This window comes from Cucurbita maxima, unplaced genomic scaffold, assembly GCF_002738345.1.
Source record: "Cucurbita maxima cultivar Rimu unplaced genomic scaffold, Cmax_1.0 Cma_Scf00016, whole genome shotgun sequence".
In the NCBI taxonomy this organism is placed as follows: Eukaryota; Viridiplantae; Streptophyta; class Magnoliopsida; order Cucurbitales; family Cucurbitaceae; genus Cucurbita; species Cucurbita maxima.
Genome location: NW_019272032.1, coordinates 3,313,637 through 3,330,402, shown reverse-complemented (window position 1 = coordinate 3,330,402; position 16,766 = coordinate 3,313,637). Strand labels below are relative to the sequence as shown.

General features: G+C 35.6%; 2 protein-coding genes and 2 pseudogenes across 2 annotated transcripts; all 4 read left to right on the top strand.

Moving 5' to 3' along the window:
- The first annotated feature begins 53 nt into the window (after nt 1–53).
- Nucleotides 54–2,167, top strand: LOC111491415 (annotated as a pseudogene).
- A 958-nt stretch (nt 2,168–3,125) lies between these two features.
- LOC111491221 (protein DETOXIFICATION 49-like) lies at nt 3,126–4,910 on the top strand. The gene has a single exon (XM_023140022.1). The coding sequence runs from the start codon at nt 3,205–3,207 to the stop codon at nt 4,795–4,797; it is 1,593 nt and encodes a 530-aa protein (XP_022995790.1). The 5' UTR covers nt 3,126–3,204; the 3' UTR covers nt 4,798–4,910.
- Nucleotides 4,911–6,467: 1,557 nt separating this feature from the next.
- LOC111491427 (phosphatidylinositol glycan anchor biosynthesis class U protein-like) lies at nt 6,468–12,110 on the top strand. The gene is made up of 14 exons (XM_023140339.1): nt 6,468–6,752; nt 6,849–6,896; nt 7,003–7,063; nt 7,378–7,410; nt 7,648–7,769; nt 9,315–9,449; nt 9,727–9,803; nt 9,903–10,168; nt 10,645–10,701; nt 10,799–10,967; nt 11,083–11,140; nt 11,229–11,314; nt 11,402–11,458; nt 11,748–12,110. Exons 1-14 carry the CDS (start codon nt 6,587–6,589, stop codon nt 11,829–11,831), a joined length of 1,419 nt encoding a protein of 472 aa, XP_022996107.1. The 5' UTR covers nt 6,468–6,586; the 3' UTR covers nt 11,832–12,110.
- A 1,854-nt stretch (nt 12,111–13,964) lies between these two features.
- LOC111491259 lies at nt 13,965–15,629 on the top strand (annotated as a pseudogene).
- The last annotated feature ends 1,137 nt before the right edge of the window (nt 15,630–16,766 follow it).

Here is a 16,766-nt window from a genome sequence, read left to right as displayed (position 1 = left end):
CTAAATATCATTTTTTTTTTTTTTTTACTTAAAAAAATTTAAAGTTTGTTGAGATGGTTGTAATTGAGATTTATGTATTCTCTCATTTTTCAATTTTTGTCAAACTTCTAATATTATAAATTTGTATTTACCAAATTGAATATTAATTTTGGATTGAATCGAAACTGGTCTAAAATATGGTCTAACATATCACATTATTAAATAAATGTATCTATTTAACTATAAATTTAACCTCATAATCAATTTCAAGGAAGAATATTTTTAAGCTTTCAATCAATATATATATATATATATCTTAGTAAAGGTTAAATAATTTAAATTTTAAAACAGACAATTATAAATCCTAATAAAATATTTAAAATATAAATAATAAAAAAACTTCTATTTGAAATTAAAATAAAATCTAACAAATATAACTGTTATTTGAAATTCAAAATCTAACAACCTATCATAATTTTTACTATAAATAAAGACAGCCAGAGAAAGGAAAAAATTATCCAGGAAAATTCACCTGGAAAGTGTTTTTGGATATGATTTGGGTATCTCAGGTAATTTAATAATTCTATTCATTTTCTTTTAATTACTAATTATAATACAATAATAATAATAATAATAATAATAATGGGTGTTTGTCTTGTTTTGTTCAGGTGGAGTGACCTCCATGGATTCATTCTTATCCAAGTTTTTCCCAGCCGTATACGAAAAAGAAACATCCACAGATCCATCCAATAATCAATATTGTAAATTTGATAGTCAAATTTTGACTCTTTTTACCTCCTCCCTTTATCTGGCGGCTCTGGTCTCCTCTCTGGTGGCCGCCACCGTCAGTCGAAAGTGTGGCCGTCGAATTACGATGCTCATGGGCGGCATTCTGTTTCTCGCCGGTGCTCTTCTCAACGGCTTTGCTCAAACCGTTTCCATGCTCATCGCCGGCCGCTTACTTCTCGGTTTTGGCATTGGTTGCGCTAATCAAGTTTCTAATATAACCCTTTTGCTTGCAAAAATCAAATTATACTCGAATGGATAATATCGTAATAGTCGTGATTTCTAACGATATTCTTATTTTATTTTTCAGTCTATGCCAATTTATCTATTCGAAATGGCTCGTTATAAATACAGAGTATCTCTCAACAATCTCTTTCAACTCATGATCACATTTGGCATTCTAATAGCTAACGTCCTCAACTATGCCTTCTCGTTGATCCCCGGAGGTTGGGGCTGGAGGCTCAGCCTTGGAGGAGCCATGGTCCCAGCCATGATTATAATTTTCGGCTCCATGACCCTCACCGACACCCCGAGCTCTCTAATCGAGCGTGACCGCCACGACGAGACCAAGGAGCTTCTCAAGAAAGTCCGGGGAGTCGACAACGTAGACGCCGAGCTAGCCGAATTGGTGGCAGCTAGGGACGCATCAAAGCAAGTGAAGAACCAATGGAGTGCATTGTTCAAAAGAAAATATAGGCCACAGCTTGCAATGGCCATAGCCATCCCATTTTTTCAGCAATTGACTGGAATCAATGTCATCACTTTCTACGCTCCTGTTTTGTTTAAAACACTTGGATTTGGAAACTCTGCCTCTTTAATCTCCGCCACTGGAACAGTCAATTGCCTCTCCACCGTTGTCTCGATTTTTCTTGTTGATAGATTTTGAAGAAGGGTTCTTTTCCTTGAAGGTGGTACTCAAATGTTCATATCTCAGGTTGTGGTTACAGCTATGATCGCTTACAAGTTCGGCCTCGATGGAGTTGCCGGGGAATTGTCGAAGGAGTATGCCGGGGCAGTGATGTTGTTCATATGCATATACACTGCAGGGTTTGCTTGGTCGTGGGGGCCTTTGGGATGGTTGGTTCCAAGTGAAATATTTTCTCTAGAAGTTCGATCGGCCCTTCAAAGTGTGAACGTTTGGGTGAATATGATCTTCACTTTTGTGGTTGCTCATGCGTTCACGGCTATGCTGTGCCACATGAAATTTGGGATGTTCATATTTTTTGCGTTCTTCGTGGTGGTGATGAGCATTTTCATATACAAGTTTCTGCCGGAGACAAAGGGTGTGCCTATTGAAGCGATGACTCTTGTTTGGCAGAAACATCCGTATTGGGCAAAATATGTGACCCAAGATCAAACTCAAACTCACACAACTGAAACCCCACGTACCTCTTCCGATTAGGATTTTTTGAAGTGGGTTTGGTTTGGAATTCTTTTGTTTCTATTGCTTTTTTTTTTATTAATGTTTATTTATTAGTTTCAATAGGTTTAGGGATAGGTTAGATTTTGGATTAGGGTTTTGTTTTTGAAATAGGGTTTAGGGTTTGTTTCCTCTTCTTCACTCTATTCAATGATTTCTTTCAATTTACTTTTGAGTCATATTCATCTAACATGGTATCAATAAATTAATAAATCCTTAAATGTCGAACAAAGGACTCCAAAACAATGACTTAATCTATAATACGCTCAAAATTGTGAGCTTATGTTCAAAGTGGACAATATCATATCATTGTGAAGGAGTTCGATTTGGAGTTGTTTATAAAATTTGGTTAAAAATTCTAACGTTGTCTTTAAAACGATATAGTAGTTGTTTTTGTTGCAATTTCATGTGTTACTCGACCATGGTATTAGAACATTGAAATCATAATTCGTTTCCATAAAAGAATATGCTATAATCATATCGTTTGTTTGTTTCAAAATTTATCTCTCAATGATCTCTAATAGACCATTCATGTTTCTCATTTAACTTGAATTCAAGTGTTAGAGGAAGACTTGATATTTTCGATGCGAACAAGGCGCCATGCCCCGTTGATTCTACCATGGTAATTTCATATCAAGATATCATAATATATAAATTAAAAGACAATGAGACACTAAAAGGAAAACGGCGTGGGTCCAAAGCCATCATTCCCGGAATTTAACAAGGGGGAAATAAGCCAAGCATAGCATCAGCCATGCATGAATACGCGGTTTATTTTCAGAAAATTACAACTCTATCTAATGACTATATTGCAATTAATTTATTTTAACCTTGTTTTAATGGTCATTAATGGGTTGATTGATAAATTAAAGTGGAATTTTGTAGGCTATAAATACGGCCATAACCCTAATAACTTCTTCACAGCTACCCATTTCAGATTTGGTCTTTCGTAGAAATCCCTCTGTTTCTTTCTGGGTGTCCAATTTCATAACCCCCCTTCAAAAAACTTGCTTCCGACAATGTCTGCTTCTTCTGTTCCTCTACTTTCCGACCAACCAAATAGTCCGACAACTAATCATTCACTTACAGCTCCTCTGATCTCCGAAAACCCAACAATTTCAACAACAGTAGCAGACAAATATCCATTTCTCTGTCTTGTTCTCTCGGAGTGCAAATCTATAGCCCACGTCGCTCTTCCGATGATTTTTGTCGGATTTTTTATGTACTCTCGTTCTATGATTTCCATGTTGTTCCTCGGCCAGTTGGGTGATTTGTCCTTGGCCGGCGGTTCGCTGGCAATTGGGTTTGCTAATATCACTGGCTACTCTGTTCTGTCTGGATTGGCCAGTGGCATGGAGCCCATCTGCGGCCAAGCTTTTGGGGCTAAAAGATTCAAACTCTTGGGCCTTGCCCTTCAAAGAACAGTCATTCTTCTTCTCCTTTCTTCAATACCCATTTCGTTTTCGTGGCTCAATATGAAGAAAATTCTGATCTTTTGTGGACAAGAGGATGATATTGCCAATGAAGCTCAGTCCTTCATCCTCTGTTCTATCCCTGATTTAATTGCTCTGTCTTTTCTTCACCCTTTACGAATTTACCTTCGTTGTCAATCAATTAACCTCCCTCTCACTTACTGCGTTGCATTGTCAGTTCTTTTACACGTTCCAATTAATTACCTTCTCGTCTCTGTTTTGGATTTGGGAATTCACGGCGTCGCTTTGGGAGCTGTGTGGACGAACTTCAACCTCGTCGGATCCGTGATTATTTTCATCCTCGTCTTCGGCGTGTACAAGAATTCCTGGCCGGGATTCTCGTCGGAGTGTTTGAAGGAGTGGAAGTCGCTTCTTAGGTTAGCAATTCCAAGCTGTATTTCGGTTTGTTTGGAATGGTGGTGGTACGAAATCATGGTTATGCTAAGTGGGTTTATGATGAATCCTCAATCAACAGTGGCTTCCATGGGGATTTTGATTCAAACCACAGCTTTAATCTACATTTTCCCATCGTCACTAAGCGTTGGAGTTTCAACAAGAGTTGGAAAAGAATTGGGAGCAAACCAACCAAACAGAGCCAAATTAGCCGCCATTGTTGGGCTCTGTTTCAGCTTCTTCTTTGGCCTTTCAGCATTGGTGTTCGCTTTCAAAGTTCGAAAAGTGTGGGCCACAATGTTCACAAATGACACAGAAATCATAGAATTGACATCGCTAGTCCTCCCAATCATCGGACTTTGCGAGCTGGGGAACTGCCCACAGACGACAACCTGCGGGGTTTTGAGAGGGACAGCGAGGCCAACATTGGGAGCGAATATAAATTTGGTGTGTTTTTACATGGTGGGAATGCCGATTGCAATATGGTTGAGCTTCTACGGCGGGTGGGACTTCAAAGGACTGTGGATTGGGCTGCTGGCGGCGCAGGCCTCATGTGCTATGGCGATGCTCATGGCGCTGGCTCGGACCAATTGGGAAGAACAGGCCGAGAGGGCTCAGGAGTTGACTAGAACCGGTCCGTTGGAGATTGAAAATGGTGAGGATGTCGAACAAAATGAGACATTTGAGAATGATGACGACAGAAATGGACGTTTGAATTCAATGGTTGAAAGCGATTTGGAAGTGTGATGTGAAGAAGCCCATCAATGAAAGACGGATGGATTTAGGAAGTTTGCTACAGTTTTTTTTTTCTCTCTCGGGTTTTAGGTAAGCAAATTGGGTTTGTGTCATTTTGTATAGTGTTCGGGGAGGAGGAGAAAGGTGCATGGTTGATAGATGAACATGGAACTATCAATATAAATTGAGTTACTCTTTAGTTTCTTCCATAAGTGTTGTTTCTTTAGATGAGGTGTGTAATAGTTGTGCTCGTGGAATATGTTAGTGTAGCTAGGGTTTTATGTTGGTATAAGTTCTTACATAAGAACAAGTAAACATGTCGAACATGGATGTTATTAAAATGGAAGAGATTATTGAAGATGAGATTTTTGGCAAACATGTTAAAGTTTGGACACTAATTAAAAGAGACCGTTTAAATGGGTATTAGAGTAGTAAAGTTGAGAAAGACGTTGTAGTTGAGGTGATACTCCCAAGGAGAGTGATCTGGCTACATGCACAAGAATCCGAAAAAAATAGAATCGATACAAGAAATTGTTTACTAATTTGAACAATATTTGTTTGATTCGAAACACGCTATCTGGATGTGTCTCTAATAGAAACACATCACGATAACATTAATGTAGCTTTAAAGAATAGGATTCTTTTACCAAATTTAGATCCCGATTTTCAAAAACATGCAACCGAATACGCTCTAGTATAGTTGACTAAATAAACTTCACCATTTTTCGCTCTCCCTTCCACTTGACACTTTCCCTTTTTCTTGTTCTTCAATAGTGTCTCTAGCTACTCTTCCCACATTCTTTTTGCTGTTTGTTTTTTGTTTTTAAAGATATATATATATTTTATCATATTCATAGATAATCTTCCTCCTTTTTCATAAAACACAATCATGTCGAAATAAAATATTAACGATAAATAAATAAACACAAATTTTTCTTCTCTCGGTGATTAAAACTGGTAATGAAAATGAAAATGAAAGCTACTTATTTAACAAACATCAAAACAATAAAAGGAAGAAAATATATGGAGAAATTGATTCGATTTTAGATTTATAAACGTGTAGATGAATGTTATTAAATTGGAATAGATCTTTTATGATGAATATTCGAAAAAGATGCCAATTGAAACACATGATATTTGAGAAGATAGTGTTAAAGGCGAACGTTTCGGTAAATAAAGTAAGAAAAAAAGGTATAAATCCGAAAAGAGTGATTTGGCTAATAGAAGCAACGATGTAGATGGAAACAATTGAGTATAAGTACTATTTGGTAAGCCGAGTCATGTTTTATTCTCTTATCAAACCCTATTTGAGTACATGCCTTGTTTGATTTTGAATCACACATGAATTCTCAGCTTTCATATCTCAAATCGCAGTACCTAAGTCTATATCTCACGATGAAGAAATAAAGAAATTATTATTTATCGTGATTACAAAAAAAAAATAAAAACAATGAGTTTCCATATTCCAACAGCCGATATTGATTCTAAGAAGGGAAAATAAAACAATGTAAGGGAAAAATAAACCATTATTTACATCTTAAATTCCCAAATAGCCCTCATCCAATGCAATTTGGGCCCATAACGATTGGCCCAAATATTTTTAGAACGAGTCATTGGGCCTCGCCAGCCGAGCCCAATTAAAAATGGATACCATCTGCAGCAGGCAGCCGGTAGCCGGTAGCTGAAGCCCCCGATCTGCGACCGCCCAAAACCTTTGGTTCTCGAAAAACCGTGCCGAAGCTTGAAGAAGGAATCCTCCATTTCAGTAACTTGTTGAAGAAGGAGAACGGAAGAGTTGGAAATGGCGGCGAAGGAACAATTCGAAGAGGTGGAGAAGAAAAGGAAGGGAAACTTTTGGATATGGATGGTATTGTCAGTGATTTTTAGGATTGTTATGATATATTTTCCCAATCTGAATCTGTCTTCTCGTCCCGAAGTCTCCACACCTCTAACCAGCATTCATCGACGTATTTTACTCTCTTTTCTTTTGAGATTCTAGCTATGATTGGTTTCTAGCTTAGTTTATGCTCATAATATCTTGTTGGTTGTTAAATGTCTTGCAGTAGCTGAGGGCTATTGGTTAAAGCAGTCGTCAATGTCTCCTTATGCAGGTTTCCTTGTTTTCCATTTGTTATCAATTCAAATGTTGCTTTTGAAGCTGGCTGATTGTAGATGGCTATCTTATAATTTTGAGAATTTGGTTATTTTTCTGAGCAGGTTCTATGTACCATGGCTCTCCTCTGTTATTGTCTCTTCTAGGGCCACTGACTGTCAAAAGGTAGAAACCAACCTCCAAAAGAAATGTAACATTGTACTTCAATAGAGGCTTTTTTTTTTCCTTGTTGGTTTAACAGGTGTCTGTGTTTTGTGTTTATAATGGCTAAGAACCTGAAGCTGATTAGTGTTTCGTTTCTTCCATCGTTTTTCTTATTGCATACTTAAATTGAAGAGTTTGAAGCCCGTGAAAATGAATTTGGTAACTTCAGAATTTCTGAATTACTAGGATCCTGAGCTTTGCAAGTGCTCGGAATATAATGCCTAAGTTTGGTGTGTTTTCTGACATTCAATAATAGTTGTATTTTGGTGATGCAGAATTGAAGGGCAACCAGACCATCTTTTATGCAGGTGAATTTTGCTTCTTTTTTTTTGTTCGCCACTAAGATTGATTTATGCACTTTTAAGGTTGTTATCAATGGTTTGAAAGTGAATGGGTTTCAGTGAAGTCCAATTTCTTTTAACATTTCTGTTGTGCACTTTTTGTACTTAAATTATTTGTGATTTCTTCAAGGCCTAAGATTTTCATTCATTAATGATAGTTCTGTTATTTATCCAGGCTGTTAATATAAATGTATTGTTGCATAGTTTTGCTTTTGTGGTTGCAGATGTTCTGAGTGCATTGCTTATTCGTGCAGTCGGTCAGAATCTTCAGAGGGCATATTATCAGAATTTGAGATTGCTGAAGGTTAACCTATCAAAAAACTCAGGTACTTGACATGTGATTGAAAATTATGCATATGATGAACTGTAAATGAATGCCGATCTTTATTCTAGTTATGACTGAACTGCATACAATCATTAGTGACGGAAAGGAGAGATCAGATATGATCATTTATCCCACAAGTTAGGACATTTTAATTAAAAAATACAGTGAAGTTTCCTTGACATTTTCCTGTGTAACGTCAGGGATCTAAATGCTATGCTATAAATTTTAAAATTAACTTCTAGGATTTATATTTGGAATATATTTTTCAAACTTTAGGATTCCATGAACATCTTAAAGATGATTGTTGACTCTTTATCCATGAACAATATATCGCGATAACCATAGTATAACCTATATATAGCTTATAGTATTTAAAAAATTACTTCACGAAAATTATAACCACAATTAATTGTCATCTTGCATTTCTCTTATAAGGTTGGGTTCTTATGCTAAAGTAATTTGTATTGATTTTTCCTCTGCTTCACTTTGTAAATTTCTGTTGCATTCTCTGTACTCCTTTCGTTTGAAACTTGTTTCTGATTATACAAATATCACAGAAAGCCATTATTTGCTTGAAATGAAAACTCCCCTGAAACTGAATAAGATGTTGGCCCTCAGACTTTCATCTATTCTTGTTCTATAATCTTTTTAAAGAACAGGTATTTTCTGAATAAATGAAATAAGTTTAAGATGCAATCTAATGCCTTTGGATATAGGTTTCCTTTGAACTGTTGAAGCATGATACAGAAATCAGTTACTCAGCATGGTGCTGATCTGAGATGTATTAAACCTTGTATAGAAGATGATATAATGTTCAATGCCCAATTGAGTTCAAATATAACTCGTACGTTCAGACAACTATGTCAATTTGAATGGATGTGGTTAGTGGTCTTCAGAATTGAAATCCTTTCTACATAAGAGAAGCGCAAAATTGCAGTTTCACTATCTAGTTATATTTGTCTTGACCTATATGATTACTGTAGATTCTTTCTAAATGATGGAGCTGGGAAGTGAGGACTTGGAAATCACTTATTAGGTTGATATAGCAATACGGATATTCAATTCTTACTGTTGGTTTATGTTTGTGATGTTTTTCATTGTTAAATTTATTGGCTATAATTATATTTTAATTATTTGTATAAGTTTTTTCCCTTTTACGTATTAGACCTTTTTTCCTTAAAAAATGTCCCTTATAACTATTGTAAGTAAATGAGAATTGACAATTATATTATTCCATAGAAATTGATATTTCACACTTACAAAGGGAGAAATTGGGAGAAACACATGAAAACATGGTCTTTTTGGTTGCTGTAGTAATAATAATATTTTTTAAGGAAACAGAAATTTCATTGATGAATATAAAATTACGAAGGGGAAAGCTCTGTTTTCTGGATGACTTCGTTATAGATCTGGATTGTTTTATAGTTGTATGTCATTGTCATTCAAATGAGAACTGCCTTTCGAGTTGGATTTCAACTTGTTGAATGCTACATTCCTTTCTTTTATTGGCTTATGAGTAATGTCATTATTTGTTTAATGTTAGCAGAGTTCTTCCCAGCCGGAGATATTGCTTCTCTTGTGTACCTGTGGAATCCTTTCACAATTGTTGCATGTGTGGGTTTGTCCACATCTCCAATCGAAAATCTAGCCATTGTGCTTACGCTCTATGGAGCATCTAAAGGCAAGAAATTAGCAATCTTTGCTTTGTAATGACAATCTTTTTTCTTCCGCCTTCTGAAAAAGCATAATTTATAGACAAGAGTCATACACGTGAATTTCCCCAAAACTTCAAAGGTTCAACTGTTCATATTGAAGCACCAGCAAATTGACATTTTACATACCACCATTACACTGATTGCATGTTTTTGTTACTGAAAATATACATTTATTTTTGTTATGATTTTCTTTTTGGTTATTTTGAACCATTCATTTCATAAGATGCATCTAATGTAGTACAGGACAAGTTCCATTGGCTGCTTTTGGATTTGTGGTGGCGACTCATCTATCTCTTTATCCTATAATTCTTATAATTCCGGTATGATTGTTCTGTCTTGGGTGTTTGTAAGACAATATATAATTTGCTTGCTCATGGATTCTTCTAATATAGTTGCTATGTTCTCCTTCTTCCCCCCAGGTAGTCCTTCTACTAGGTAATGGCTTAGATGCTCCTCCTAGGAAATTGTTCTTGCAAAGGAGTAGTAGTAGAGTTGTTGTGGGACCTTCACGTGATAGCTGTAGCCAGCAGGAGGAAGTGATCAATCAGTCTGAAGTACCAAATGGTTTCTCATTGAGACCAGTCATGTATTTCTTATTATGGGTTTCTTTATTTTCTGTGTATCTGCTGCTTCTCTGTGGCGTATCTCTTAAACAATTTGGTGGACTCTGGGAGATGTTTAGAAGGTATGGATTTTTTATTTAAACTTTCTGCCATATATTTATTAATGTACCCGTTGACACTTCGCATTTCTCATACCAAAATGAACATATGCCTACTTCACCCAGTAGACAAGTGCGATTGTGATAGGTCAGTGATGAATATGCACATTTCAGGTCCTCCTTCACCCTTCCTTAGTCTTTAAGGATGGGGAGGTGTCACTTGGCTGAATGCTAGTCAGTTTCCAAAATACTGTGTATATTCATTTCATTAATATGAAAAGAAAAGGTCAACAACCTGGAAGTTAAATCCACCAGTGAGAAAGTTGGTTCCTTTTTTTTTATTCTTTTGATTTATTTATTTATAATTTTTTTGTATCAAGGTTTCACGTTTTTAAGGTAACCACTCTTATTACCATGCAAGTAACATGAGTTTGAAGTGTTTATCTGAGTTTCAACCATATTTCTAACTCGGCTATAAAATGTGTGGCTGGTTTCTGCAGTACATATGGCTTTATTCTCACTGTGCAAGATTTGTCTCCAAATATTGGGGTTCTATGGTGAGTCCAACAAAATACTAGTTGGTTACAAAATGAAACCTATACATAAAGTCTTACACGTGACTTTCCAACTGATTTTTTTTAATGCTGTTTTCAGGTACCTTTTCGCTGAAGTGTTTGAGTTCTTCAGGGATTTTTATTTAATAGTCTTCCATATCAATATTCTTTTTATGATAACACCATTGGCCGTTCGTCTCCGCCATCGACCCTTGTTTTTGGCTTTCATGCTTCTTTCCATTTCTGCAATGTTGAAGTCTTATCCTTCGGTATCCTCACGTCTTGTTGCATGACTTTCTTTTGATTTTTTAGTAGTCATACACTTGACTACACGATGATGCGAGTTTAATAAGCAATCTTGTCTTGTCATTTTGACTCCAATAGGTAGGGGACTCAGCTCTGTACTTGAGTTTTATGGGATTGTTTGTATACGAATTAGTTGGTGAGTAATCATTCGGTTCTGGTCACTTGTATTTTCAACCTGATTTGAATCTTCACCTTTTAATTAATGTCCAATGCTATTCATACAGATTTGGAGTTCTCATTCTTTCTGTTCTGCGGGTATATTGGGATTTCACTGCTCAGCCCTGTAATGCACAATCTTTGGATATGGAGGGTATGCCTTCTTTGCATCCTGATTTAAACAGAAACATGGAAAAAGACTTGAATCTCTTTTTAACTAAATGACGTCACGAAATTGCAGGGGACTGGCAATGCAAATTTCTACTTTGCAAACGCTATGGCTTATGCTTGCTTCCAGGTTGGTCTTTCTTTTTTAAAATATAATCTGCATTCATATCACTGCTAGGATTCTCCACGTTCCATTTGCTTAAAATATAATTTGCATTCATATCACTGCTTGGACCTAATACACGAAAAGTTGTGCCTATCTTGCTTTCTAGTCACTACCAATCGCTGTTGTTAGGACAGAGACATATTTCGGTCAAGAACATGGCTTTGGTTTCAATCGAGTACTTATATAGATGATCTTTAGACCAATTTGTTATATGTTCAGTAATTCTCTGGGCCCACTACCTGTTTCCTTACAGATCGTTCTAGTGGTTGAGAGCGTAAGTACAATGCTGAATCACGACCGGAAGCTGAGGAAGCTGTCTGCAGTGAAGCTTTCATGATAGCTAAGCCATAGCACCCGAAACCTAAAAGGAAAATCGTCTCGGCTATCCAATTTTATTGTACAACTTTAGAGGTCTAGAGATCCAATATCCATGTAGAATTCTAGTGATCTTGGAACTGCTCTAACAAAAACAAAATATTTATTACCACCTACATAGGCCCCTGTTGGGATTGCTTTTCTTTATTTTATTTTTTTTAATAGTGAATGAATCTTAATCTGTTTGGTTGTTTGGAAAATTTAGTTATCTTTTAATCTATTAAAATCACTTTTCAATTTACTCTTCAAAGTCATGATGAGTAATAATTTTGATATTATATGTCAATATAAAAATAATTAAAACAATGTTCACTTTGTTTCTTAGGGCTGAATTAGAACAATATTGTTTGAATTTGTAAATGTTTCAGCTTGATTCTTTCAACTAAAATACATCTATACAAGATCTCATATATACATGAACATATATCATTTTATTTTCCTTTTTTTTGTGTGACCCAAGAGCCGAACGAGAATGAATACCACAAATCAGAGTCAAGACCAGGCTGCTTTCTTCGTTTGACCCTCATTCCCTTTCTATCCGAAAAATCTGGTTCTTCAAGGCAGGAAAGACTGAAAGAGGAGAGTTGTCTTACCCTTTCTCTTTCTGATCCCCAAAAAATGCTAGATTACCGATATAAATTTAAAAATTTAGGGATTAATACTCACTAGGCAAGTAATGAACAATTGAACAAAGATATCAAATTGATGATATATTAAATATGAATTAAATTTATAAGACCCATTTGATGATAATGAGTCTCTAAGATTTTATTAAGATGTCTCCATACCCATATCTATTCTCGTCTTGATTATAATTGTTTAATTCTTTTATTATTATTTTGTCAAACATAATTTGTTGGCCTATCCAAAACGTGTTTTAAATAATTCTCTATAAGAACCTTTTCACTTTACAATATTTTCATACGGCCTCTTTCAAACCATATAAAAAAAAAGTTGTATAATTATGAACCCGAGACACAAAAGAACAAAATTATGTTGAAATAGCCAACTTTTTGTTCCAGCGTGGTTTGTAAATTATTGCAACATAATTGATTGGTTGTGTTAAAAACATTAGATTCTCCCTTAGCAATTTTCGACTAAGGAAGACTCTTATCACTACAAATATTTCGATTGGCATTGAAACTTGGTACAATATGATTCATATACTTGTCTTGTTCCAAAAATTAAATGTTAGTTCATAAATTACATACATGAACTTTGAGACGTAAGAAACACAACTTTTATTTTTCGACCCATAAAGTTGCATGGCTTTGAAAATTTTCAAGAAAAGTACGAGTTTTCCATCATTTTTCTGTACGTGTAATGTAGCGTGTCGGTGGTTGTACTGAGAACGAAAAAGGTGTAATAATGGATGCATGGAATTTGGTGAAAGCTTTGCCAAAAATAATAATAATAATAATAATAAAGAAATTTAGTCAAAGCCGATAAGTTTGACCAGCTGCTGAAATCTGACAAGACTAATTGGCCGCCGGCGATTCTGAATCGTTGACCTGGTCTTCAACATTCCCACCTCACCAACAATCAAATTTTTCGTTTTCTTCTTTTCTTTTTATAAGCATTTTGTTTTTTAATTTTTTAAATTTGATAAATAATTCAAAATGTTTAATAAAGAAAAACGGAGAGAAAATAATTATAAACTTATCTTAACATTATTTTTTGTTACCTCCTAAAAATAAATAAAAAATCATAAATAGATTGCAGTTCATCGTAATCTTTCTATTTGATTGTTGTGGCGGTGTGTTTCGAGATTTCATTGTTATGATTTCGACTACCTTATTATATGAAAATCCCCAGTTTTCTCTCGGCATTTTGAAATTTCAAAAATTTGAAGTTTGACAATTTAAAAAGAAAAAACAAGTAGAAATATGAAACTACAGTCGTAACAATCCCGAAGAAATTAAAATCTCATCCAACCTAATCCATTATTAGGAAGTTTGAATCATGACTTTTCACTTGGACAAAGTTTTGTTAAGACCAAACAATTTGTTAGCAGGTTAAAAATTGCATTTTCAAAACTCAAATCATATATAAGCATTTCTTCTCATTTCAATAAAAACATAACATCTTAAAGTAAATGGCTAAATCAAAGCTGGTTTCGTGTGTATTTTTAGCCATTTTGGCAATGAGCTACCTGTCCCCACACAGTTGCAAGCCATTGCCAAAGTAAGAGCTTCGACCCTTGTTCATCTTTGGTGATTCCCTTTATGACGTTGGTAATAACAACTACATCAATACCACCGCCGTCGTAAATTTCCAACCATATGGCCAAACCTTCTTTAAGTTCCCCACCGGAAGATTTTGTGATGGCAGAGAGATTCCTGATTTTATTGGTAACTAAATTTATGCATGTTTTCTCCACCATTTCTTTTAATTACAGTTTTCACTCATTGATTAAAAATTTTGTTGTTGTTATTTTAGTTATTTTAGTTATTTCAGTTATTTTTGTTGCATGCAGCTGAATATGCAGGCTTACCCTTGATTCTTCCCTATCTTTATCCCGGCATTAAGGATTTTGTGAAGGGAATAAATTTCGCATCTGGAGGAGCACGAGCTCTCGACAAAACTTTTTCAGAATCGGTAAGATTTCTTTCTCTCGAGTGTTGAGGATTGTTGAGAGCGAGGAATACATTTCTATTGGTATAACGCCTTTTGGGGAAGCCCAAAGCAAACCCATTAGAACTTATATTCATATAATCAAACTTATCCATTTAACGTTTGTGTCATTTTTCAGGTGATACTCTTTAGAGTTCAAGTTAACCATTTTAGAGAAATGAAAAGAACACTAAGAAAGAACCTCGGAACTTCATAAACGAGAAAATTATTGTTGAGAGCTGTGTACTTAATCGCCTTTGGAAGCAATGACTATGGTGCCTTTGATCCACACTCCGAAGTTTACCAATCCTACACAACTAAACAATATGTTGATTCAGTGATTGGAAACATGACCAATTTCATCCAAGTAAATAAAAAATCAATGGGTCTTGTATATTTTAACATGTTAGTCGAACTATACTCAGGTTGAGCTAAATCTACCAGATAGGAGGAAGGAAATTTTCCATGCTAAATGTAGGGCCATTGGAAAGGTTACCACAAATGCAAGAAGCAGCTACATACCATGGTGAAGTTGGTTGGGTGGAACAACTAAAGCAATTTTCCATTTCACACAATGAAAAGCTTCCCAAAGCTCTTGAAAAGCTTGCACAAATGCTCAAGGGATTCATTTATTCTCATGCTGATTTCCACACCGCTATGAATCGGATCATCGACCACCCTTCAAAATATGGTACGTGAATATTTGGAAGCATGTGCATATGGGGCTGTATTTGCATGTCACTTATTTTGATTTGGTTTGGCAAAGGTATGAAAGAAGTGAAGAGAGGATGCTGCGGCATTGGGCCATTAAGAGGAACCAATAGCTGCAGGGGTCAGGGAAACATAAAAGAGTATGAGCTATGTGAGAACCCAGAAGAGTATGTGTTCTTTGATGCCACTCATTTAACTCATACATCATATGAGTTAATTGCTGAAATGATGTGGAGTGGGTCCTCCAACATTACTACACCTCTCACTCTCAAATCCTTATTCTACGCTTAAATTCCTTCTTCTACGTACACACTTTTTCATCTTATGATCTTCATTCCTTTCGTTAAGAATCACGATTTCTGTAATAATATGATATTGTTTATTTTGAGCATAAATTTTAATGGTTTTTAACTTTACTTTTCCAAAATGACTTGTATCAATGGAGATATCTTTTTTACTTATAACCTCGTGATCAACCTCTTTAATCGATGTGAGACTCCTCTCCCAACAATTCTTAACAATCCTCCATTTGAACAAAATACACCATAGAGCCTCTCCTGAGGCTTATGGAGCCATTGAACAAACTCTCCTTAATCAAGGTTCGACCCCTTCTCTCAAGCCCTTGAACAAATTACACCATTTGTTTGACAAGCGAGTCACTTTTGACTACACATTCGAAGCTAGCATCTTTTTTGTGAGAATTTGATTAGCATGGCTAAGTTAAACGCATGGTTCTGATACCATGTTAGGAATCACAGACTTCTATAATAATATGATATTGTCCACTCTTGAGTACAAGCTCTCGTGATTTTATTTTTGGTTTCTCCAAAAGACTTTACACTAATAGAGATGTATTTCTTACTTATAAACTCATAATCAATCTCTTAATGAGTCGACTTGAGACTAATCTTCCGACCATTCTCAACTTACAAACAAGTAAAAAAGGTTGGGTGGGACCGGTAGGGGATAGGATAGTATGTTGACCGTCTGGTATTAGCGAAAGAACAAGGCCTTTTTATGTCGGGGGGAAAAGTACCGAGGAAGATTTGGAAGTGGCAGAACATATCCAATGAATCCTTACACTAATTCTGTCAGCTTGGACCATCTCACTCTACTATCGTAAACGAACACTCAACCTGGTCTCATGTTTTTCATATGGGTCAATGGTCAAATCTCTTTTTAACCCAACTTAAAGTTTAACCTAGGGTTCTCCATTTTCCCCAAGTTCCCGGGAACACTCCGTGACCTAAACGGAGACGAGGAGTATAATTCACTCTCCATTTCATCAACCATGACATGTTCCTACACCTATATCAACCATGACATGGACGACGAACGACATAGTTTTCAATGAAAAAAGTAATTCATTTTCAATTTGATTTGATGGCGGTTTGCATTTTCCCGTTTTAACCCATGAACTGTTCAAAACCGTATGATACCCGCAACCTTTGGCTTGTGAAACCCAATCTAAGTCAAACTTGAAAAAAAAAATCAATTTGAAGGGGGTTTTAAATTGGATAAAGATGGAACAAAAAAAAAAAAAAAAAAAAAAAAAAAAAAAAAAAAAAAAGGG